This window comes from Engraulis encrasicolus, chromosome 10 (genome assembly GCF_034702125.1).
Source record: "Engraulis encrasicolus isolate BLACKSEA-1 chromosome 10, IST_EnEncr_1.0, whole genome shotgun sequence".
NCBI lineage: Eukaryota > Metazoa > Chordata > Actinopteri > Clupeiformes > Engraulidae > Engraulis > Engraulis encrasicolus.
Window position 1 is genome coordinate 27701359 of NC_085866.1, and position 26453 is coordinate 27727811.

General features: G+C 43.2%; 2 protein-coding genes across 4 annotated transcripts in view; one reads left to right on the plus strand and one right to left on the minus strand.

The window, feature by feature from the left end:
- Nucleotides 1-13268: 13268 nt before the first annotated feature.
- LOC134456912 (neurotensin receptor type 1-like) overlaps nucleotides 13269-26453 on the minus strand; it is a 119276-nt gene continuing 106091 nt past the window's right edge. The window contains exon 4 of the mRNA XM_063208556.1: nucleotides 13269-13524. Within this exon, the coding sequence (XP_063064626.1) occupies nucleotides 13269-13524 (256 nt within the window). The remainder of the gene's footprint in view (nucleotides 13525-26453) is intronic.
- LOC134456911 (glycerol kinase 3-like) overlaps nucleotides 18326-26453 on the plus strand; it is a 23091-nt gene continuing 14963 nt past the window's right edge. Inside the window, exons 1-5 of one of the 3 annotated variants that reach the window (XM_063208555.1) lie at nucleotides 18326-18497; nucleotides 23265-23338; nucleotides 23816-23922; nucleotides 24054-24131; nucleotides 26399-26453. The exon at nucleotides 26399-26453 is cut by the window's right edge and continues 25 nt beyond it. In XM_063208555.1, coding sequence (XP_063064625.1) covers nucleotides 18381-18497; nucleotides 23265-23338; nucleotides 23816-23922; nucleotides 24054-24131; nucleotides 26399-26453 — 431 coding nt within the window. In that variant the 5' untranslated portion in view covers nucleotides 18326-18380. The remainder of the gene's footprint in view (nucleotides 18498-23264; nucleotides 23339-23815; nucleotides 23923-24053; nucleotides 24132-26398) is intronic. The other 2 variants (XM_063208554.1, XM_063208553.1) reach the window with 2 other exon arrangements.

The window sequence follows — 26453 nt, forward strand, 5'->3', positions numbered from 1 at the left end:
GACATGCTGTTTGAATGCCTGTGTTTCCTTTGTGTCATGTTCATGGCTTGTCTGAGTGTCTGGCTATTCACATGTCCTCCTGCTTGTACTTTTTGTATCGCTTCTTTGTGTGTTGCTTGTATGGACCTAGAAGGTCTTTTTCATGGTTGTTACTTTCCTGTGTGGCTGCCTGCTTGCCCTTTTTGAGTCCATGTTGTTTGTATGAGTGGGTGTCTTTCAGGCGCGGAGTGGCCGTCGGGAGATCGGGGACTTGTCCCGGTGGGCCGCGGCCGTGAAATGTAATAAGGCGGCTGCACTGCGTTTTTAACCGGCCCTTACGATTTGACATTGTATTTATTAGCACTGACTTCCCATTTTCCACTTCCCTATATTTCAACATTGGTAACTAGCCAGTATTTATACCGCATACCAGACGGCAATATCTCACTGACGGTGTCACACAGTAAATTGGCCACACCCCTTCTCTACTGATAATTTTCATACACCGTAGATCGCGGAAGTTTACAAGATCTTAGTAACACAGTTTTGTTTTCAGTATTTGAAGAACCTGTGATATGTATATTGGTTACCAAAGGATGGAAATATTAATAAATTATGATTTATTTTCCGATTTCCACACGACTGTTACAGTTTACAGTCTTTCCAGTCCATTCACTTGCTCTGTGGTTATTGACTTGGGTTACGAACAGACTCCACCAAGTGGTAAGGAAGAGAACTGCGCCTAACATAAGCAATGGGTTTTGTTTTGATTTTTTTAGACCGTCAGTATATCTCCTTATAGTCGAAATAATATTATTATCATACATATATTTATATGTGGTACATTTAGGATGTAGCCTATGTCTGAAGAAATGGAACAAAATAATTACCACACAAGATTCTGATGTGACCAGTGCTGGGTGTGTAGCCTAAGCTGTGGATTAAAGTAGAGTGATTGCAAGAAATAAAGACATTTGCTGCGACGAAGACAGCGTTTTAAGGTAGGCCTACACCGTTTGGTTATACATTTTGTTGACTTATGGTTGTGGTTTGAAGTAGCTATTAGGTTTGGCTTATTTGCTGCATGGTGGGTTTATTGCACAATGTAGACAGACTTTTGTAAGCTATAGGCTACTATACTATATTTTGTAAGCCTACTCTTCTAAAAATCCCCACACTCAAAACTTTGTGCCCATGCTCATCCTGTCTTCCTTAAACGATATATCAATTTCAAACTGTCAAAATGACAGTGGAGTGCACATTTGCATGGAACAGTAGCGTGATGTAGCCTAACCTAGTAGGCCTATGGATGCTTTGGACTGTGATGATGGCTCCAGTGGTGTAGTCTACTTTTTGAAGTGGGTATACTGTATATTTGAGCATTTTTTGATGTGTGTATAGTCTACTGTATATATTTGTGCTATTGTAAATAATGGATCAATCAATTTTAAGTGGGTATACTGTAATCCCTGAAATTTTGAAATGGGTGCGTATACCTGCGTTTTACGTAGACTACACCACTGGCTGTGCATTTCATCAAGGTGTAGGCTACAATTCTCCACTTCAGGTTGATATTTTGACAACACTAATGTCCACATGTAGTACGACTGCAGATTTCGTGGCTTTTGTCTTTTTGGTTAGGAAACCATGTTGTTCGCTTTGGTTTTTTTTTGTGTTTGTTTGTTTTTTTTTAAAAAGAGGGCCGCCAAGGGGAAAATTCTCCCGGTGGGAAAAGGTGGGCCACTCCGCCCCTGGTGTCTTTCATGTCATGGGGTTCTTTCCATTATCCCAACTCACGTCCTCCCTTGTGCTTGCGAGGCCTCGTGGAGACGTTTAATTCAATACATAGGAAAAGCGCAATTCAAAGGTCATTTTCTCATTGCAATCGGGATGTTTTCTCCACGGAGGCAGGTGTCAGCGGAGGCACGAGGCCACAAGCACAGGTCAAGGATGGTAGTTAGTATAATGGAATGGAACCATGGCTGTCGCCTGCCTGTGTGCCTGCCTATCTATCTACTTGCACTTTTTGAGCTCACCCATGCTTGTTAGTTAGCCTGAGAACTCCCACACTGCCTTTAGTTCTACACAATCGTTTCGATCTGAAAGACAGTCTCACTTGTGATTAGGTCTGGTGTTAACCAGGCAAGCTTGTTAGTATGCCTCGGCTTTCATCATGTCATGTTTTGTGCCCTGTATGCGCAGAGGTGGAAGAAGTACTGAAGTTGTGCACTTAAGTAAAAGTAGAAGTACCCTGCGAAAAAATTACTCAAGTGAAAGTAAAAGTTGTACACCAAAAATGTACTTAAAGGGGTATGCCACTATTTTGGGACTTAATACAGTTAAAATCGTTGGCTGGGGTTTATAAAGGTGGTAAAGTGTCTTATTTTTCATGTAAGCCGTTGTCTTGCTTTAAGACAAGTTAAAAGAGGGAGCATGTCGCTAAGCTAGTGAAAGTCAATGGATCCATGTACACGGATCCATTGACTTTCACTAGCTTAGCGCTTTTTCTTCTTTCTTAAAGGGACACTGTGCAAGAAATGGTCAAAAATGGTACTGCAACTATGCTGCTCATTGCAACTGGGCTGCCTATTGCCAAATTCCATCTTTACATGAAAGTTTACTAAGTAATAAACAAATGTTTTCTAGTATGGTCCAAGTAAAGTCGTTTTTGCAGCTAAAATGGCTATTTTTGGAAATTCAAAATGGCGGACCATGGAGAAGATCCCCCTTTTCATGTATGAAAAGTGCCATTTTTCCAGTCATAATGAATACTTAGAATTTGATGGTGGTGGTAAGTATTCATGAAAAATGTAACATTAGTGAATGGGCAGCATGAATTCTGGAAATAAACAACAAAAAATCTCACACAGTGTCCCTTTAAAGAAGAAAAAATCCAAAGTGTGCGAACCTTTTTTCCAAAAATACGTCATGTCTGCTTGCCTGGCTATCTTTCGTTCACCCATGCTGCCTTTGACTCCACACGCACATGCTTGTTTGTATGCCTGGGTTTCATTCACGGTATAGCACATACAGTATATCACGAAAGTGAATACACCCCTCACAGTTTTTCAGATTTTTGAGTATATCTTTTCATAGGAAAGCATTACAGAAATTTCACTTTGACACAATGATTAGTGACTTTTTAACAACTTATTTAACCGCTTAAATTTCTTTTTCACTCAGAAAAAAACAAAATACAGCCATTAATGTTTGAACATGTGGGCCATTTCAGAATTGCGGGTACATTTGGTGTCCCACGCAAAAAAATAATAATTATAATAATCTTTTCAGAATTTACTTTCAATATTATCACTAAATAGACTGTATGTTCACTGAGCACAATGTTTGGTGTACATTTTATGCACAATTGATTTGTTAAATATTCATTCAATGATTCCAAAACCCCCCAAAATCATCAAAATCGCATGTCCCACTATAGAGCTTCACATGTTCAACTTGAATAAACATAACATAATTCTGTAAAATTTGCAGATTTTTTATGATAAATCTATAAATATAAATATATTCTGTTGCAGAGAATGTTTTTTTTCCTGTAACACAGCTGATCTTGATATTTTAAAAAAATGTTTTTTACCTGTCCCAGGGGTTTGTCAACTCTGTTACGTCTGGCATAAAACAACATAAAAATAACCTATAGCATTTATATAAAACCATGTAACCTGCACCAAATGGTGTCACTTCCTTTTCTTCACTTCCTTGGAAGGGAACTGTGGTATGTTTAACTGTCTCTCCTAATAATTTGTGCTAAATGTTGAGAACAACCAAGAGTATATTTATTGTGCGTCAACTCTGTTACTATGATTCTGTAGTAAATCTCTCTTTCAATTTTCTAAAATCAATTTTACTATGAAACTTCATTAAAGTGTGGCTTTAGTTATGATGTGTGGTATCTAGTTAGAGATAGCACATGGAGTAAAATCACAAAATAGTGAAAAAAAATCAACTCTGTTATCGTCAACTCTGTTACAATTTGCCAGTGTTGCCAGATTGGGCGGTTACCCGCCCAATTGGGCTGCTTGGCATGGCCTTCTGCGGGTAAAAATGATTAAGAAAAATGTTTGTATTGCCTCAGAAATCAATACACTTTGTTGAAATTGGGAAGAATTTAGAATTTAGGTTTTTGAGCACTGTTTGGGCTGGAAATGGTCAGAAAAATCTGGCAACACAATATCAGAGCTTGACAGTGTCAACCTCTGTTATGTTTGTCCTGTCAACTCTGTTACAAAAGTTGTTTGTTTTTGCTTAAAAACAGATAATTAAACATGTTTTCTTGTTAATACATACAACAGAAGCAGTGCCATAACTAACTAACTCATTACATGAAATTTCAAAGCATTTAACAGATTTTTAAAGCTATTTATGGAGAAAATGTAAACACTCTTGGCAACTTTTCAGTGAAACGTCTCAATGTTTTAACTCCTGAAAAAAGAATATTTATCATAGAAAACTCAAAGTTAAATAAATGGATATATGGACAAATACTCTGTCAGGGAACACATGATTTTACCATGTAGGCTATTGCATTTAGTTGATATTTACCTTAATTTGCCCGTAACAGAGTTGACAGAATGTACCCATAGTTCTCTGATTTTTACATAAAATAATAAAAATCATACATGTTTAAGCTTGGCAAATACTGGAAGTGTACAATTGAAAGTATGTTCTTTGAGAATTGATAAAAAGTTTCACAGAAATAAAACATTTTATTTTACTTTTGTCAAAACCTGAAATGTACCCACAATTCTGAAATGACCCATGTACTCACAAAAGTGAGTACACCCCAGATGAAAGTCCGGTAGAGAAGGGGCTGTGTTTGCTCGAATCGTCTCGAAATGAAACGAAATGAAAAGGGATGAAAAGGGAGGTCATCAGTGTACGTTTCAACCTTTCTTCGCATTGAATTTTAACATTTTGAGTCTGCATCTGGCTTAAATACATTGGTGTGAGATTTGAATGCAATCCTATGGAGAATATCATGATCTGTTTCAGTAGTCACAGTGCATGTTGACATGCATGTTTCTTTTAGGTGTATTTCAGATTACCAATGTTGACAGCATCCATGCATCCCCAAACCATGTCAGTCCCACTACCATGCTTGGCTTTTGATAGGATACACTTTAAAGTAAATTTTGTTTTGCAAAACTCACTTGTTCATCACCACAAATGCTTGACAACATCTAAAGTATATTTGTTTATCTTGGTCTCTTCAGATCAGACGACATGGTTCCAGTGATCCATAGCCTTGGTCTGTTCATCTCTCTTGAGACCAAGATAAACAAATTTGCTTTAGATGGTGTCAAGCATGTGTGGTGGTAAACAAGTGAGTTTTACAAAAAAAGTGTATCCTCTCAATAGCCAAGCATGGTAGTGGGACTATGGTTTGGGGATGCATGAATGCTGTCAACATGGGCAATCTGAAATACACCGAAAAGAAACATGCATGTCAACATGCACTGTGACTACTGAAGCAGATCAAGATATTCTCCATAGGATTGCATTCAAATCTCACACCAATCTATTTAAGCCAGATGCAGACTCAAAATGTAAAAGTTCAATGCAAAGAAAGGTTGAAACGCACACTGATGACCTCCCTTTTCATCCCTTTTCATTTCGTTTTATTTCGAGACGATTCGAGCCAACACAGCCCCTTCTCTACCGGATTTTAATCTGGGGTGTACTCATTTTTGTGAGTACAAGTTCGAACATTAATGGCTGTATTTTGTTTTTTTCCGAGTGAAAAAGAAATGTAAGCGGTTAAATAAGTTGTTAAAAGGTCACTAATCATTGTGTCAAAGTGAAATTTCTGTAATGCTTTCCTATGAAAAGATATACTCAAAAATCTGAAAAACTGTGAGGGGTGTATTCACTTTCATGATATACTGTATATCCCTAGCCTGTTATAGTAATAGTCTGGCTATGTTCCTAACCCCCTGCCCTCTCTTTGTGACTCTTCAAATGCCTGTTTGCATGATTCAATCTCTTTCACGACATGTTTTTAGCCTGCCTGCCAGTAAGCCTGTGTGCCTGTCTGCATGCCAGCTGGTGTTCCTATATGCCTGCCTCCTGCTTGCTTTCAAAACACGCCTGGATCACGGCTGTGTCATGCAATGCCATTTCGCTCACACTGTTTCTCTCCCAGGCTAATCACACAGATTCATTCCGAGGCCGGGGCTGCACAGCAAGGAACACCGAATATTACGAAAACTACTGGGGAGCAACAACAGCAAGATATGAAAAGTATTGCACTGGGGAGCTTCAAAATCCTGACGGATTAAAATGCACCACTGCACAACGCATCACATCTCAAGGCACCTCTCCATCATACCACTCCCACACCCACAGCCCACGGTACCTGTACCACAGCCCTTCCTCTCAGCTATGGCTTGAGATGCACTATGCTACAAACATGGGAAGGCATCATACTGCACGTTATCACACTGTATGAAAGCACAACATACTGCATGGTCCAGTAGGCGGACATTGGGTTTTATCAGTTTCATACCGGAATCTCATATGAATCTTGTTTCCATTACTTGACATCATTGATGTGCAAAAACACAATGCAACACAACACCCCACCGACCGCTACGCAATGATCCCTTAGGACCCTTTTTTCAAAAAAAGGTTCCATGTTCCCCGCTGCTTCAAAGTAGACTGCTGCCGCATGGCAAAGCGCAAGTTGTTGTTGCACCTCCGACAGGTTATAGGTTTAGGGATAGTTTTGGTCAGGGCAGAAATTTACAACTCAGAAACATTGCATTACTGACAGGTTAGGTTTAGGGATGGTTTTGGGAAGGGCACATCCCTATGTTCCCCGGGTCCTATGTTCTCCGGGTCCTATGTTCCCCGCAACTGGGGAAATTAGAACCCTTTTTTCAAAAAAGCGTTCTCTGTTCCCTGCTGCTTCCAAGTAGACTGCTGCCGCATGGCAAAGCGCAGGTTGTTGTTAGGTTTAGGGATGGTTTTGGGAAGGGCACAATTTGAAAACTCAGAGATATACAATGCGGGGAACATAGAACCCTTTTTTAGAAAAAGGGTCCTAGGGTCCTAAGTTCCCTGGTCCCATACAAAGACAGGGGAACATAGGACCCGGGGAACATAGGTATGCTCCAAACCATTTCCCAAATCCTTTTATCTTAGGATGCATGGTGCACGTAACAATGCTCCTCACAAAATGGCACTACACTCAACCCCTGTTCTCCATTCCTCCATCTGTTTTCAGGCCAACCACAACAGTGCCGGTGACCGCCACAGTTACGTTTGGAAATAAAGTACTACCAGGCTCGAACTTTTCCCTATGTGACTGTTTATTACCCAGATGAACCTGTTGACATTCATAATGTCATCACGGGTCCTATATGGAAAGGATATTGTAAAATCTTAAACCCTAAGTTTTGTACAAGTTTTAAAAATTCTAAAAGATTTTGATGACAGTGAAAACAAATATTTATGTTTTTTTTGTTGGTAAATTTACTCCTGAAAGTGCCCCCTTTCCTCATACAGAATTATTAGGTGAAACTAGTATGAATTAAGTACAAATTGTACACAATATTTACGGATAATGTGTATGATACAATTTCTTTGTATGCTTCATATGATGTTTTTTGTTCATATAGTAATTCTGTATGAGAAAACAGCAAAAGGGGCTACTTTTAAGTGTAAATCATACATGGAATATCTCTTTTATATAAATAATTCTTAAAAGTTCTTAACCATTTATTCCGAATGTGGTTGCAGAGAAAAAAACGAACACTTTTCGGTTTGCATCGCGAAGCCCTTCTCCGATTCCTGAACAGGCAGGTGTGGAAACGGGCACTGGCACGGTTCTCTGACGGCATTAGCGCGTATGGCGTATGCAACGTAGTCTCACCCCAAGTAGTCAATTTCTGACTACCTTGGACCAGACGGCAATTTTTGACGTCTTGGGTATTCCTTCCACGTCACATGTTGACTATGTGGCCTAACCCTAAAACTATTCCTAAACCTAACCTCAATGACGTTATGCTGCCACAAGGGGGCGCCTTTGAGGACATAGTCAAGATGTGACGTGGAAGGAATACCCAAGACGTCAAAAATTGCAGTCTTGGGGTGTCAAAAATTGAGTAGTCAAAAATTGACTACTTGGGGTGAGACTGTGTAGCAACGCAGTCTCACCCCAAGTAGTCGTAGGCGTATGATGCACATTGTGCCAAACCACACAGCATGGCAACACATTGCATCACACAGTATTGCACAGCCCCTCTCTCTCTCAGGCTACATGACACACACTGTACATCAGCCTACCAAATAATTGGCTGATGTGTGCTACAGTGTGGCACAAGAGCTTGCACAAGATGTGTGCTACCGCTATCTACAGTGCTGCGGGAACTCCATCTATTCTCAATTGTAAGACTCCAAAGGTCACCTAGAGGGGCGTTCACCTGATATCACATGGGTCCTGGAAAAGTACGAGCCTGAAGTATCTTGCTCTACTAGATGATAATTTGACACCACACTGTATCAGAGAACATACGGGCGGACAAACTGGATTCAGAAAGTTTAAATTCTGTCAAATATTCCCTGTGCTTCTAACACATGTGACTTTACTAATTACAAAAGCTCATGGATGCATTCCAATATGCGACCTTGCGTCCTCCACTTGTGCTTGTAGCCTCATGTTTTGCTGATGATCCGCCTCTGTGGAAAAAACAATTAAGTTTTCCCTCTGTCAGCCTAGCTGCACAATTATTGGGGGACTATTCTTCATCATCCAGTTTGCAAATGAGACAAAGACTTTACAATTAAGCTTTTGCGAGATATTGAAATATAATGCTGTTGTCAGTGATGTCATCACGATTATTATTTCCTGGTATGAGGCGACAAGCACAAGTGGAGGACACAAGTTCACATATTGGAACGCACCCCATGTACCTGGCTGAGGTGGTGTGTGGTAATTAGGATCCACTGGTTCACTGGAATTGGCTTGAGCAAGCATGTGGCAGGGATTTTACGTTCTGAACCCGGGGATGTCCTAGCCTGGCTCTCCCAGACGGTATGTGTGTGTAGCTCCGAAGCCCCCTGATGGAGCGGAGCTGCACACACACTACCGTCTGGAAGCGCTGCCATTAACACACTCTTCTCGAGTAGGACATAAACGGAGCATTTATTACTTAAATATCAACGGCAGCTCACATAGATGAGTCACAGGACAGTTTATAGACTAAATTGACTCTTCTGAGAGGAACAGAAAACGTTTTTGGAGGAATTTGTTGGTAGTGAGTTGCAATAAATACACCATTTATTTTCCGACTCAAGAAGAGCATGTTAACGGCAGTGCTACCAGACTGCAGTTTGTGTACACACACACCGTTGGTCAGAACCAGGCTAGGGATGTCCACCCCTGTAGACCCCAGCGTATCTCACAGCCTTTCCTCTCTTCCCTTTCCTCGCCTCACACATTTGTCTTCTCTGGAGGGAGAAACAGCATTTCCACTTCACAGGTAGAACTAGGCCATTTCATGGGCTGCTGGCTGTTTCCCAAAGCTGTATGTGTGCGTGTGCATATCCTGCTGTGTGTGTGTGTGTGTAAGTGTTTCTTGTTCACATCCTACGTTAGGTGTGTGTCCATATCTAGAGTTTGCTGTTATATCCCATGTGTGTGTGTGTATGTGTGTGTGTGCTCGCACCTCACGTGTGTGTGTGTGTGCTCTTGTGTGATGTGTGTGTATCCCATTTCACTTTTGCTGGGCTTACTTATAACAACGGGTCTTCGATTTTGCTTTTACCACCACCACTCTCCCAAAATTTCTCCATTGCTGAAAGCCACTGGCTTTCAAAGTTTCCTAATCCTCCACACTCTCAACAAAATGGTTCTTTTTCACTCAGTTGCACTGTTTGTACTTTGCTGCAGAGTTACAGGCTGTTGTTAGAAAGATTAGAATGTTTTTTTTTTTGCTATCTGTCCCTCTCCTCTCGCTCCTACTCACTGCACTGGATGGTGGGATGTGTGTGTGTGTGTCTGTGTGGGTTTGAGTGTGTGTGTGTGTGTGTGTGTGTGTGTGTGTGTGTGTGTGTGTGTGTGTGTGTGTGTGTGTGTGTGTGTGTGTGTGTGTGTGTGTGTGCGCGCGCGCGTGTTTGTGTGTGTGTGTGCGCGCGTGTGTGTGCATGAGTGTGTGTGTGTGTTACCTGCAGGTGATTCTTGTTTTTGTTTGGAGTTTGACTGATGAGCCTGTGTGCGTGTGTGTGCATGTGCATGCGTGTGTGTGTGTGTACATGTGTGTATGTGTACGTGTCTGTCTGTGCGTGTGTGTGTGTGTGTTTGTGTGTGTGTGCGCGCGTGCATGTTTGTGTGTGCATGTGTGTTTGTGTGTGTGTTTATGTGCACATGTGAGTGTGCGTGTGTATGTGCGTGGGCATACATGCACGTGTCTGTTTTCACATAAGAGACTGACATGACGGCTTGTATTGCACTGCCTCTGCTTCCTGCTGTGTCTGAGCAATGGCTTTGAAGTGTTGGGATTGCCCTGCGTGTGTTAATCTGGCTCTTACGCATGTACAGCTCCATAACAAACACATTCACATACTACAGACAAGCCCATTTTACTCCCTTCACAATCTAGCTTATGCAGACAGAGTCTTCCTCTTTGACTATAAGAGATGGTCACATAGCTTTGTACCATGCTGTTTGTCCCATGTGTTCTTCATTCCGAGGACAGGAAAATGGCAATGGGGTTTTACTGTGTGTGTCTCTTAAAGCTCAAATGTCCCTTATTCGCAACTGTGTGTGTCTCTAAAGGCTCAAATCTCCCACCGTGTCTTCTTTTTTTTTTTTTAGCTTAACCATGGCCTCCGGGCATGAACTCTGTGTTAAGGTACCACAACTGTCCAACCAAATTATTATGTGGGCATGCACACAACAAAACAGACCTTCACACTCTGTCAAATCTGCACTGTCGGGGTTTGCCTCTGCTGCCCCGCTACCTCTGTGTCCTGCTGCCACTGTGTACTGTACACTCTGCAGTTCTGTGGCCAAACCTTAGACTTGAATTCACAGCAGCAAGCCCAGGCCATGGGTCAAACGGTTGGAGCATTGACCATTACGCCGGGGACCTGGTTTCGATTCCAGCCCAATGTCAATTCCCAATCCTCCCCCATCTCTCTCTCTCCCACTCTCCGCCATCACACACTGACATATGAAGTAAAGGCATGAAGGCCTTCAAAAAATGTATTTCCAAAATTCACAGCGCCTGCCCAAATCCTGTCTTCTTTCAACAGAAAATGGCACCCCGGGCTGTAACGAGAAGGAATCGCAGTCCGCTGCGAGCCAGAGAGCTGCCACAGACAGGTGTTTTCTGGCTTATTTACAGTTCAGTCAAGGCCTCGGGTTAAAGCAAAGAAACTCGACACAGAAGAACAATCTCTCGGGGGGAAATGCATGGATACAGTGTAGTACGGGGGCATTGCCTGAGGACACGAGTGGATTAAAAATTAACTCCCATGCGCATGGTCATTGGTCAGTGGGTGCGATGGATACAATTTCCGTACTCCGCAAAATCCGGAAACTCTGCGAAAATGTGCCGAAAGAGGATATCCGGTTGTCAGTGTTCAGTTTGTGGCCAAATTAACTGCAGCTGTTGGTCAGCAGTAATTGCTGGGGGTAATTAAGGACAGCTGACAAACATTCACGCTGTCTGATGACCTGTTCCACACGTCGACCCTCGCGGAAGTGGCATTGCATGCTTCCCTGATGCTTCCAATACTGACCGTAGAAGAAGAATACATTTTCCATACTCCCCTCGCCATCATTTCGTACTACGCTGTTATGACGTCAGTAAGCACTCCTGTCTCTACTCTCCTTGGGTTAAACTGACAGGACACAAATGGAGCAAGGTGAACAAGAGGTTGGATGCAATCACTTGAACCTGTGGAGAGCCTGGGGGCACCTGGGGATTGTCCCAGATTGTTCTAGATTCTCCCAGAGTGTCCCAGATTGTTCAAGACTGTCAACTGTTGTTTCTTGATTTCCAAGTGGCCTCATCCCATACAATATACGTTTTGTGACTTGGTGGTGATGGCTATACAGTTTTGTGGCTACAATATAATATAATAATATAATAATAAAATAAACAACAATATCAATATAAAGACTAAAATGAAAATACTGCATTGCACCATGTTATGTGATTTGTACAAAGTATCAGGTAGTCCATGAATGGCGCCTTTGTGTCTTTCATGCCCTTCAATGAAATCAGTCAGAAGCTGCCATTGTTGCTCACACCTGACATGTGCACACACGCGCACGTACACACACACACACACACACACACACACACACACACACACACACACACACACACACACACACACACACACACACACACACACACACACACACACAGCCATACCCACACTAGCATTGGTCTGTGTAGCGCCCTTGTGTAAACAAACCCAGAAACACTTCTTCCACATTCCATATGTCAAATGTCAAATGTTACTTGTCACACATAAGCCATCAAGGGCCATCTGACATGCCGGGCCTGGGTCCCTGACTAATGGGTGATGTGGTGCTCTGGAATGGCAGGGACTATCTGAGTGAGTAGAATGATTATTGGTCAGTATTGGTCACACTTAACACACACTCACTCACACACACACACACACACACACACACACACACACACACACACACACACACACACACACACACACACACACACACACACACCTTTTGGTCTGCCACATATCCCACATGGAAAACAGTCTGAAGATGTTCATTCCACATTCCACATGGTTGAATGTCAACAAATTTTCACATAAATTGAGTGTCAGTCCAGCGTGTGTCCTGCCCTGAAGCCTGCCCTGGGTGAGGTGGTGGGGGTCAGGAATGGCAGGCGAATGTCAAACTTTCACTCATCACACACAAGTTGAGCATTGAGTCAATCCAGCGTGTCCTGCGGCGATCCTTGAGTAATGGGTGAGGTGGTAGGGGCTCTGGAATGGCAATCTGGATGCCTGGTCAGTAGATAGGTTGCTCACACGAAGCACACAGATACACACCTATCCACCTTCATGCACACCTTTTGGTCTGTGTAATGCAATGCGCCATACCAGCTGTCTCACATGGGCACCAGGCTATAACACATTCTTTCCACATGTCACACACGAGTCGAGCGCCGAGTCAGTTCAGCCTGTCCGGCAATTCTTGAGTGACGGACGATGCGATGGTGGTGGTGGTGGTAGGAGGTGGCGTAGAACCTGGGCAAGGTGAACCTCAGAAGCAGCATTCCTAGTCAGTAGACCGTCTCCTTCACGACCACGTTGGTGGAGAAGGTCTGGTTGCTGCAGATGCTGATGGAGTGGCGCGTGAGTGCGCGCTTGGAGCGGCGGCTGCGGCGGCAGGGGAAGAAGAAGTGGCGCAGCGTGCTGAAGAAGGTCTGGCGGTAGTTGGCAGACACCAGGTTGTAGAGCACGGGGTTCACCGCCGAGCTGACGTAGAAGAGCGCATTAGTCACCATGTAGAAGTAGTGGTAGAAGTCATACAGAGCACTGTGAAGGAGAGGGAGAGAGAGAGGGTGGGAGAGAGAGAGAGAGAGAGAGAGAGAGAGAGAGAGAGAGGAGGGAGGCACAATTAGAGAATGTCGGGGAATGGAGCACAATTAAATTATTTGGTATGGTTTAGAATGGTTTACCAAATAGAATGTTGTGGAATGACTGTGATTGATTTCACATGTAGTGTAAAATGGCCATTGAAAGAAATAGAAGATTGAAGTCACAAGAGAATAAACTAAGTATTCGTCCACGTAATACAATGTTCTGTCACATTACTTATAGTAAGTTCACATTTTATTCCTCAACAAAATGACAAGTTGCAGGATATTGGTATAGAGTTCATGTTATATAACAGCAACATTGGTAGGTAAGATTTGACCATGAACCTGCTCCAGTTTTCTCTGTTGTAGCACAACCTGTGAGTGCTTTTTTAAAAGTCTGAAACACAGTTGGTGTTTTTTGGCAAATTAGCAAGGACATATTTGTTTGTGTGAGAAGAAATAAAAAAGATCAAAACACGTCCTCGGAAACCCAGAGCTTAAAACTCTGCCCTGCAACACACATTTATGCTAATGGCTCAATGATGCTATCAGTCTCTCTGTGATCGGTCTATTACACAGCAGCCTCAAACAGTTGCTGTTATCACATCTCTCTCCTAAACGCAGTCAGTCTGGCAATTAAATTTGAACGTATGTTTAACGAGATGTTTTTTGGGGAAGGGTTTTAGGGGATTGATTTTGTGTTTCTTTTTCTTTCTTTTTTTAGCCCTGCAATTACCTTCACGACTTCTGAGAGGGGATTTGTAACTGCAACGAAGACCTGAGTTCTTTAAAGCCATCACAAGCCATCAGTAATTAATTATCATTTTTGCATTCAGAGGATGTCTCTCTAAGGCAGGTCCTCGGAATTAGCATTCACAAAGGTCCATACAGGGGAAATGCCTTCAGCGAAAGGTTGACAAAAAATATGAACATCTTGTCATAGCAGTATTGATGATGTAGGAACAAGACAACCACAATGACCTCTTTTGTTTAAAACAAGCACACCTGTACCTGTTGTGGGCAACATACAGAAAAGAGCTGATGGGGGCAGTCCAATGCGCAGGGCACACTATACATGTATACATACAAGGGGGAAATTATTTATAAATTCAAATCCTCAAACTAGACTACACTAGACTGAATCACTGCATCCCTAGGGAGTATTCCAAGAACATAGCTAAGTGATAACTCTGGCTAAGTTAAACGGCGTGAAGTGCTAAATCTGCTAATAGATCGCTCACAGGCAGTTGTCATTAAGTTAAGAATAAGGACTTCAGGCTCTTGTATTAGATGATTTACCACTACCTCAAGGTTAACTTGTTACTACAGGATTACTTCTGAGCCAAGTTCCTGGCATACTCCCCTGTATCAGCATCTTAAAAACAAATTTCAAACACCCCATTTCTGTGCCGGCAACAAACCCAAATATAATGTAAATGCAACCGTATTGTTGGCATATACTGCCATTGGCCTCGCCTGTCATCAATCATCCACTTGCCCTATAGTCCAATTAAAAAGAATAACTTGACCACAACAACTTGACAAATACGTATTTAAACAAGAGAAATGGAGGATCTGAAGCAAAGGTCAGGTGCTAAATGTATGCAGGCTGTGTCTGCCCTTCCATGACGTGAATTTATCTGCATTAGGATTGCAAATGAGAGTGGGACAATATGTCCCTTTCCAAGTATTTCACACACAGAGAAAAGTTTTGTTTTCTTAAAGTTTCACCAACCGACTAGCCCCAGGATTTCAGATGTCATGGAAGTCAAAAACCAAAAGTGACTCCATACTCTCTTATGAAATGTTTTTTTATTTTTTATTTTTTTAACTATTGTTCAAGTTCTAAGTGCTAATTCTTATTCAAACTTCTATTTGTAGAATTATCTGCCCCTGCATGGCCCTGTCTGCTCTCCATTGTTAAAAGCATATGAGTATGATTGAGTTAGTCTATTCTTTATTAATGACTAAATGATTACACATTGTTTCACCACACTGATTGATTAAAATATTCTGATTCATATGTCTTAGTTGGATAGTTTGGAAAAAAATGTTTTCTGACAAAGCACACTTAAAGTAGTTAAGTCTGTAAGCCCAGTTTGTGCTCTGATGGATCTGTGAGTGAGTGATGTGTCAATATTCTTCTCAGACAAAAACACCAACATCCACCAAGCAGATAATGAGCACCTTGCAGGCATTGGTGTTAAGAGTTCATTCATACTGTACACACAGAACAATGATACAGCCATCAAACTCAATCTGAGCGCCTGGCAGTCTCACAATACTGTGTGTGTGTGTGTGTGTGTGTGTGTGTGTGTGTGTGTGTGTGTGTGTGTGTGTGTGTGTGTGTGTGTGTGTGTGTGTGTGTGTGTGTGTGTGTGTGTGTGTTTGTGTTTGTGTGTGTGTGCTCGCACGTGCCTGTATTAGGCGAAGCTTTGTAACGTTCTCTCCCTCCTCCTTCGGCTATTCAGAGAAACTGTGATGGAGTGACCATCACTAGGGTTGTGGGTGTGTTCTGACTGTCACGCCAACGAGCCTGGCTCTTTGGTGTAGCGGTCAGAGCCCCGGTTTACTACCCCAGATGGTTCAGGTTCGAGTCCCGGCTGGGCAACTCTACTCCCCTTCGCTACAAATGGTGTCAGAAATGGGATGGCTGCCGTGAGGCCATCGGAAGCGTACCCATTGTGTGTGAGCCGTAATTCCATGTGAGGGACCCCCAGGATTGGGGACCCCAGTGATGGTTGAAGCATTGATGATGGGAGAAGCATGATGGGCAGTTGCGTGAGGGACACCATGAGTGTGTGAAGTACATGGGTGCGCTTTCCTAAGGGGAAGGCAGTGTGATGGAGTGACCATCACTAGGGTTGTGGGTGTGTTCTGACTATCATGTCAACGAGCCTGGCTCTTTGGTGTGGCGGTCAGAGCCCTGGTTTACTACTCCAGATGGTCCGGATTCAAGTCCCGGCTGGGCAACTCTACTCCCCTTCGCTACAGAAACAAATACCACACATTAGCAGACTGCGAACGGTATTTCACCAATGAACGTAAAGCCAAGTTTCCCCTGATGCTTGCAACTTGGTGTTGGCTAGATGTTAATTTAAACTAATATAAAATGGCAATATATGAGCAACTGAAATTCCACAACTCACTGGAGCATGCACTGGAGCATATTTTGTGTAGCATGTACTGGTTGCCCATTAAAATTGGCACAGAAATACATGGAACAGCCCACTGAAATACATAGTCAGTAATGAAAAACGGGAAAAATTTAGTATGTACAGTATACCCAGTACTACGTGATTGAATAGGCTAACGTCTGAGCAACCGAACAATGTGATTAAAACAACACTAATAGATGAGCATGATAGGTGCTAAACTGTCTCCCAAACGGGTAAAACAACGACTAGATAAAAAATATCACTAAACTACAAAAAGTGGTCAGAGACCATCCCTCTGTCAAGGCAGGTCAGAATTAGATTGCGATTCTACAGCCTTTGTCAACCTATTCCTGGTTTCATAATGTCAAAATGATACATTCATGACAGTTCAGTCCTTTGCAAACCTTAATAATAGAGTACAGTTATTAATGGATGATGGTTCTTCTGCCATTCATCATCCAGTGAAAAGATGCATATCACCGTAGTTTAGTTCAGTTAGGGCCAAGAATACAATTAGGCTACACTTGAAGCATTACCGGTAACTTTAATTTTGCCTTGGGATCAATAAATGATACTCTACTTTCTAGGCCTACTCTAAACCGATTAATCAACATGATGATAAACCCATATTCTGTCATCCACGAACCATTTGTTGTGTCTTTGTCATTTAAGTAATTGGCTTATTAAGAAGAACACAAAGAGGATTTAAGAATGCAGACATTTTTCTTTTTTATTAGAGATGCACCGGATCCTGATTTTTAGGATCCTGCCAGATACCGGATCCACTGCTTAAGATCCTGCCGGATCCGGAACCAGATACCGGACCCTACGAAAGGGTTGAAACACATAGCCAACTCGCACACGTGGGCCCTTTTTATTACTTTGTCGCAAACTATTTTTTAAGACTCATTGGCTTACTGCCACACTGCCTTCAACGGCAGCTTCCAAAGGGCTTTCACTCCATGCAGCGATTGGGGTTGTGAAAGACTGACTGAAAAGCCTAGGCTACGTAAAAAGTAGAGATGCCCCAGATCCTGATTCTTAGGTAACTGCCGGATACCGGATCCACTGCTTAAGATCCTGTCGGATCCGGATAGTCTGAAAAACCCTATTATCCTGCCGGATCCGGATCCGGAACCGGATCTTGGATCCTATACATCTCTAGTTTTCAGTACTTAGTTTTATGGTATCAGAATTATTAGCATATCTTAGCATAATCACTGGAAGTACGTAAATGGGAGCATTTGCATCAAGCCACAAGTGATCACAGGACCAGATTAAATAGCTGTTTTGCACTCTGGTGAAATTTACAAGCATTTGATGATGTTGTATCATGTATACTGTTAAACTAGGGAATGCAAACACATAGCCAAAAAAATGCCTTTGTATTCTCATGTGTTACTGGGACTTAACTAAATATGAGCAATTTCTTGAAATGAGGTTGACTGTTCCTTTAATATATTTATATTCGTGACCCTGTTACGAAACCACGTGAGACTGGGCTGGACCAAAACAAGACGCACGAGTGCTCTCAGACCCAATCTAGTCACCTCGACACACCTCGACACACACCTCCACACACACACACAAACGCACACACACACCTCTTACGTCATGGCCGCTGGGATATAAGGCTTGCAACAGACAGCCCGGGATGGAATCCCAAAGAGTCCTCATGAGCTCGCCCTGCAGGATGGCCACCAGTAACGACACTGCCACAGACCCCCTCGTGGCTGCCATCGACCAGGGAACAAGTTCCACACGCTTCTTGGTGAGTGGTGTGTGTGTGTGTGTGTGTGTGCGTCTGTGTCTGTGTCTGTGTCTGTGTGTGTGTGTGTTCACACGTTTCTTGGTGAGTGCCCAGAGTGGTGAGTGTTTGTGTGCGTGCGTGTGTGTGTGTGTTCCACACAGCTCTTGGTGAGTGCCCAAACGCCCCATTTGGAAAGCAATGTCCCGTGTCCTGCCAAAGTGGTGTGTGTGTGTGTGTGTGTGTGTGTGTGTGTGTGTGTGTGTGTGTGTGTGTGTGTGTGTGTGTGTGTGTGTGTGTGTGTGTGTGTGTGTGTGTGTGTGTGTGTGTGTGTCCTGCCAAAGTGTGTGCAATGTGTGCGTAATGGAAAGGTACCAAACGCGGAGACAGTCACAGAAAAGCTATCTATCTGTCTATCTATCTGTCTATCTATGCCTGCCTGCCTGCCTGCCTGTGTGTGTGTGTGTGTGTGTGTGTGTGTGTGTGTGTGTGTGTGTGTGTGTGTGTGTGTGTGTGTGTGTGTGTGTGTGTGTGTGTGTGTGTGTGTGTGTGTGTGTGTGTGTGTGTGTGTGTGTGTGTGTGTGTGTGTGTGTGTGTGTGTGTGTGTGTGTGTGTGTGTGTGTGTGTGTGAATTTGAGTTCCAGGGTCGTGATAAAGTCCCAGGTCGACAAGTCCACACACACACACACACACACACACACACACACACACACACACACACACACACACACACACACACACACACACACACACACACACACACACACACACACTGTTTTGCTACTGAAGGTCATTGTCATGTCGTTTTTGACGTCAACTTTGATCTCACAAAATGTTGTTGAAACTCACACACAAGCGTGCACGTACACACACACACCCACACACCCCCACACACACACACACACACACACACACACACACACACACACACACACACACACACACACACACACACACACACACACACACACACACACACACACACACACACACATTCCCTCTGCAATACGTGTAAAAGGTTAACATTTAAACTATGTGTTCAAACAAAAGTGATGCACTTTGGTCAGCTGTGTGTATGAGAGAGAGAGAGAGAGAGAGAGAGAGAGAGAGAGAGAGAGAGAGAGAGAGAGAGAGAGAGAGAGAGAGAGAGAGAGAGAGAGAGAAGAGAGAGGTCTGTCCGCCTGTCTGTCTTGTGCTTGCTTACCTACCTCTCTGTCTGTCTGTCTGTCTGTCTGCCTGCCTGCGTGTTCATCGGCCTGCCTGCCTGTCTGTCGGTCTGCCTGTCTGTCTGTCTGTCTGTCTGTCTGTCTGTCTGCCTGCCTGCCTGCCTGCCTGCCTGCCTGTCTGTTGATCTATGTATGATATGTACGGGTAGTTTTGCTATAGTGATTAGTGGGTTGGTCATGATCTATCTATCGATCTATCTATCTATCTATCTATCTATCTATCTATCTATCTATCTATCTATCTATCTATCTATCTATCTATCTATCTATCTATCTATCTATCTATCTATCTATCTATCTATCTATCTTTATCTGTCTATATCTGGATCTAGTTATCTATGGTATGTTTTGGCTCAGTGGTTAGTGGCTTGGTCTTGTGATCAGGAGGGTTCAGATTTCCACTTCCAGGACACTTGGCTGCTCTACAGTGCCCTTGAGCACCATACTGCATCAGGGGCTGTAACCAATACCCTGTGCCTAAGGCCATGCTCCAGGGGCTGTAACCTATACCCTGTGCCTAAGCCCATGCTCCAGGGGCTGTAACCAATACCCTGTGCCCAAGGCCTCACTCCAGGGGCTGTAACCAATACCCTGTTCATAAGCCTGTGCTTCAGGGGCTATAACCAATACCCTATGCCTAAACACATGCTCCAGGGGCCATAGCCAATATTCTGCACGTCAATAACTGGCAGGTCTACATTGGAATCAAAGCGAGTGCTAAATGTACTTTAATGGCATATACAGTATATGTCATCTATCAATTTGATTTGCATGATCCAAAGACGTTGTTTCATTAGGCCTATTGAGGGGGTAGCCAACAACGATCAATGAGGTGTGTTTTTCCGCACACAAAACTCGCTATGTTCTATTTTTAGAACTCTGTATTTGTTATCGATGTCTGAATTTTTGCCGTGACAAAGTGACATAGGCCCCTACTTTTTTTTTTTTGCGAGAAGGGAAGGTCTGTTATATTCCAATGTCCGTTATTCTGCAACACAGCCGGCCACTTGTCCGGCCATTAAGAAATCTAGCGTAAACACTGTTGGCATCCCCCTGGATCTAAAATAAAGAAAGAATTGAATTGAATCGATTGTGACAATAAAACATTATCTAATCATATTTTATCAGATTGTATCTTGACTTCATGATTGTGATCTTGATCTTGATCCTGCCTTATCTCAATCTATTGAACCAGGAAATCATGGCAATGAGTCCCTGGCTGTCCACTTGGTGTGTGTGTGTGTGTGTGTGTGTGTGTGTGTGTGTGTGTGTGTGTGTGTGTGTGTGTGTGTGTGTGTGTGTGTGTGTGTCTGTGTGTGTGTGTGTGTGTGTGTGTGTGTGTGTGTGTGTGTGTGTGTGTGTGTGTGTGTGTGTGTGCTGCACCAATCTACCTTCACGAGGCCATTGCTATTGGAGCACACAAGCAAGATGGGGTCCTCTCTCCATGTGGGGCCATAATCTAGGACCCCGCTTGTTTTGACCCCTTTTGCTGGGATAGTTTTGTTGTTACTGGTAAAGTGTAAAAAAACAGTTCCTCACTGAGAGGTTAGGGTAAGGGATTGTTTTGGTTTGGGCACAGTTTAGTATTCTTTAGCTATTGTTGGGGTTAATATGAATGGAAGTCAATGGGAGGGCCCCAAAAAGATATTAACGTGGGGCTGTGTGTGTGTGTGTGTGTGTGTGTGTGTGTGTGTGTGTGTGTGTGTGTGTGTGTGTGTGTGTGTGTGTATTTACGTCTACAGATGTTTAATGCGCACATTGCAGCGGTTGTAATGTGTGTGTGTATGTGTGTGTGTGTGTGTGTGTGTGTGTGTGTGTGTGTGTGTGTGTGTGTGTGTGTGTGTGTGTGTGTGTGTGTGTGTGTGTGTGTGTGTGTGTGTGTGTGTGTGTGTGTGTGTGTGTGTGTGTGTGTGCATGTGTGTGCATGTGTGTTTATTGTATATATGAATGTTTAAAGCCAGATTCACACAAGAGCGTGGTGGAACGGCAACGAGACGACTGAGGTCTTTCTGCTTAGTTTCGGTCAGTGTGTACGACTCAGTCTTTCACACCAACAGTGTCGGTGTGCGCGGCCAGTCCTGTTAAAAATCCCCATGAGGCGAAAACTTGTTTGCTACTTTGCAATTTGTTTCAATGGGCCACCGCCGGTCGCTGCCATTCAAAATCTCGAGATCTAGACTAAATTTTGTCTCACATTGGAACCTTCTTTCAAAGTGCAGTTTTTAATTTGCTGGAAAATATTAGGCTTTTTACATAGAACAAATTTAACTATATCATTTCCAAGACATTTTCATGATAAACGACCAAAGATGGCTACTCATACCCTTTTCCTTTCTTTGCTCACTTTACCTGTCAAGCGCCAGTAGGCACCTACAGCCGCCTGGACGAGCCTGTTCTAAATGTGATGCAACATAGCCCACACAGAGCATTAGTCTGCGCCAGCCAAGCAACCAGTCCAGTAGAGATAGGCTACCTATTGTGCAATCCACAGATTTTGCAAAATGCTTAGTTGACAGCAATATCTAGCCTAACCAGCAGCCAAATCGCCAAATCGCCGTTCATTTTATGCATCCAAAGTTTTCCGTTGGACTGTAGAAACCGAACGTCACCAAAAGCAGATTGACGCGGTGCGTTTGAAACCCATGCGCTGCCTCAGCACCACGTTGACATTTGAAGTCCTATTGGCATTCATTTCGTGCCAAGGGTAAAACTCCTACTGATTTTATATGAACAAGACAATCTCTTGCCCTAACCCTAATTCTATGTCATTGTTGAGGGATATCGTCAAATAGGCACCGCTGTCTCGCGCACACAGATGACCATTGATTGGCTGATGATGACAGCATCCAAAACTTAGGCTACAGGTTGTTCGTCAAATCACCCTTCATTTCTTTAGTTTCAATTGGTGTTGTGAGGTGACCAGAGAGAACAACCAAAGCTTTCCTGATGAGACTGTAAAACCGAACACAAATAAAAGAGAAACGAGCTGCGATTGACTGTTGTGTTTTCCCCTTGCACTGTCGGCCGCATCGTGTTGATATTGACAGTTGATAGATGTGCGGTGCAACAGTCATCACGAAACAAGCAAATCTGCAAATTTGATATGGACAAATCAATCTCTTAACCTATCCATTATTGAGTTTTGTAGCATTGTTATGAAGCATAATATGTAAAAAAAATTATTAAAAAACAACATTAATAAAAAAAGAAGCTATTTAGTGTAGCGCGCAGAAATAAGACCTTTTAGAGTACTGTTTTTATAACAAAAACCACGTCTTATATTCGGACCAATACGGTATTTTCCAAATGCAGTGCGGAGCGGAGCCGTCTCCCGCGCCACTGCCAGCCGACTGCCGCATGTTGGTGTGGAAGGACAGATCTGTTTCCATGTATTTTCTGCGGTAAAAATCGCTTCTGTTCCACCCCTCTTCCCCACTCTGGTGTGAATTAGGCCTAACGCGTCCATTGCAGAGGTCGTAATGTGTGTGTGTGTTTGTTGTGTGTGTGTGTGTTTATTGTATGTGTGTGTGTGTGTGTGTGTGTGTTTATTGTATTGTGTCTGCAGGTGTTTAATGCCCGCACTGCGGAGGTCGTATGTCATCATCAGGTGGAGATCAAGCAGAGATTCCCAAAGGAGGGGTATGCACAAAACACACACTCGCACAAACACACGCACGCAAGCACACACGCATGCACGCAAGCACGCACGCACGCACGCACGCACTCTCTCGCTCTCGCTCTCGCTCTCTATCTCTATCTCTATACAATAAATTTTAACATATCTCTCTCTGCTGTTTAACTAAGCTCGCTGTGAGGATGTTTTTCATCACAGAATGCCAGCAGTTGATACAAATGTGAATATGTATCTGGCGGTATGTAAAGCAATTTTTTTGTGTGAGAAGTGTTTCCCTCGACACTAGTTTGCGTCGCTCTATCAAAAGTTACATTTGGGGTTCTCTGACAGCGGACCATGAAAATGGTCGCGAGAGTCATCGTTCACTTACTATTGACTCAAATAAGCATCGGCTGACTCTGGACAGTGATTACAGTAATTAAACTTTTAATCCTACATATTGTCCCTTTAATGTATCTCTCTCTCTCTCTCTCTCTCTCCAGATGGGTAGAGCAGGATGCGATGGAGATTCTTCAGTCGGTGTGCGAGTGTGTGGAACGCACCTGTGAGCAGCTCACACAACTAGACATCCCCACCACACGCATTAAAGGTATGGAACAGTGTGTGTGTGTGTGTGTGTGTGTGTGTTTGTGTTTGTGTTTGTGTTTGTGTGTGTGTGTGGGTGTGTATGTGTGTGTGTGTGGTTCTCACCCCCATGACCTCATGTGTGTGTCTCCATAGCGATAGGAGTGACCAACCAGAGGGAGACTACGCTGGTGTGGGACAAGCTGACAGGCCAGCCTCTCTACAACGCCATTGGTTAGTCAGCCTGTCAATCAGGGCTGGACTGAGGGAGAAATAGAACCCTGGCACTTTTGTCTTATTAAAGGGGCCTCTCAGCGGTGCAGAACTGGCTCACCGGTGGGCCCTGCACCCTCGTAGTGTGTATGTGTGTGTGTGCATGTGTGTGACGTGTGTGTGTGTGTGTGTGTGTGTGTGTGTGTGTGTGTGTGTGTGTGTGTGTGTGTGTGTGTGTGTGCGCATGTGTGCGCGTGTGTGTGACGAAGAGGTGTCTGTGCATGTGTGTATATGTATATGTATAATGTATATAATGTGTGTGTGTATAATGTGTATGTGTATCTGCGTGTGTGACGAGGAGGTGTCTCTGTGTGTGTGGGTGTGTGTGTATAATGTGTGTGTTTATCTCTGTGTGTGTGTGTGTGTGGGTGTGTGAAGTGGGGTGGGGTGGGGGGGGGGTGTTGGGTGGTTGTGTATTATGTGTGTGGTTGTGTATTACACGTGTGCACACACGTTTGTGCATCTGTGTGTGTGCGTGCGTGTGTATAATGTGTGTGTGTATCTATGTGTGTATAATAAGTAGGCTATTATGCATCAGTGTATAACGTGTGTGTAGGCCTGTCACGATAACAATTTTTGCGAGACGATAACGATAACAAGAAATTATTGCGATAATCGATAATATTGTCTCTCTCGCCATTTTCAAACAATATAATGTGCAATAAAAAACACTGCTATGCAAGGTGCGGCCTCCTTCTTGAAACACTGAATGTAACATTTGGGCCAGCAGACTCAGAGGTTTAAAATGTAAATGTTACATTCAGTGTTTAGCAGGCGTCACTCTTAACTATTTAATAATTAAGATTGACGCCTGCGCCAAGAAGAAATGTGTCAAACAATATAATGATGTAAAATGCAATAAAAATGTGACTACACCCCTTCACATTTTTAAAGCATCACGGCGGGGGATATATATATGTTTTTAAATACATCCTCATGGAGCACAATAGGCTCTAAATAGGCTTTTTTGTATTTATTATTAAGGTAAGTTATATAGTCTTTCTTTAACATTTTCTGTTATTTATCTTTCTCAAGCACACTGAATGGCTTATAGGCCTATCCATGGTGTGATATAAAATAACCTACTGGTGGGGTATTGTTAATTCACAAATTATTACTTAGACAGCTTATTTCAAACAAATGCACGTTGTTACTAGCTAATTGTCAGTCAAAACCCAAATCAGCCCTGTTAAAGGCATTTCAACATCAGCAAAAAGCAAAAGAGCATGAGATTCACAAATTCCAGCTCTCTCTCTCTCTCTCTCTCTCTCTCTCTCTCTCTCTCTCTCTCTCTCTCTGATACCCTCGACTGGAACAAGTTGCAATTCTGCGCACTTTAAAGTCCTTTATGAACGCCCATACATTGATTCTTATGAGTTATGAGTCGCCATGCGCGCTCAACCGTTCACATTCTCCTGGTGTGACATATTTAAATCCACAAATCTTATCTTCATGATTTGCTTGCGGACTGCCTACTCATATTATTAGGTCTAAATAAACAAGAAATATAGCGAAAATCACAAAAAGAACAGACAACGAACGTCGGGGTAGGAGGCGCATAGAAATAATAGTGAAAACTCGGCGAGGTTTAAAATAACAGCCTCAGAGCAAGTTTGTCGCGACGGCACCACTATTTCATGTTTGCACAAACACGTCTTCGTCGTGGATATTGGGTTGCTGCGCATGTTTCAAAATGAACATTTGCCTCCGTGTTGGAGCTGTTCATTCCCCTCTCTGAGGAACGTTGCAGATGCGCTGACTGAGACTGGAAGAATATTGCGCTCCTAGTCTCTAGCGCTGATTCTTTGTCGAGGCTTATAAGCGACGCGCGGGAACACCAGCGTTCTATTTCAAAGACGCAAGTAGCCAGATCAATGCACTTTTTTCCAACCAGAACTGCACTGAAACTTAAAATTACACCAACATTTAAGCGTCATTGCGCTGCGTTGGCCTATAACGCGCCATCAGTGGTCTTACGGCTACGGTAGAGAAAGGGAGAGAGGGAAAACAAAACATCACGCAAATAACTTATCGTTACTTATCGGGGCCAAAAAAGTGATCGCTCTTGTAAAAAGTTATCGTCCGATTTATTGACTTATCGTATATCGTGACAGGCTTACGTGTGTGTGTGTGTGTGTGTGTGTGTGTGTGTGTGTGTGTGTGTGTGTGTGTGTGTGTGTGTGTGTGTGTGTGTGTGTGTGTGTGTGTGTGTGTGTGTGTGTGTGTAGTCTGGTTGGACCTGCGTACTCAGTCTACAGTGGAGAGGCTCATCAGCCAAACTCC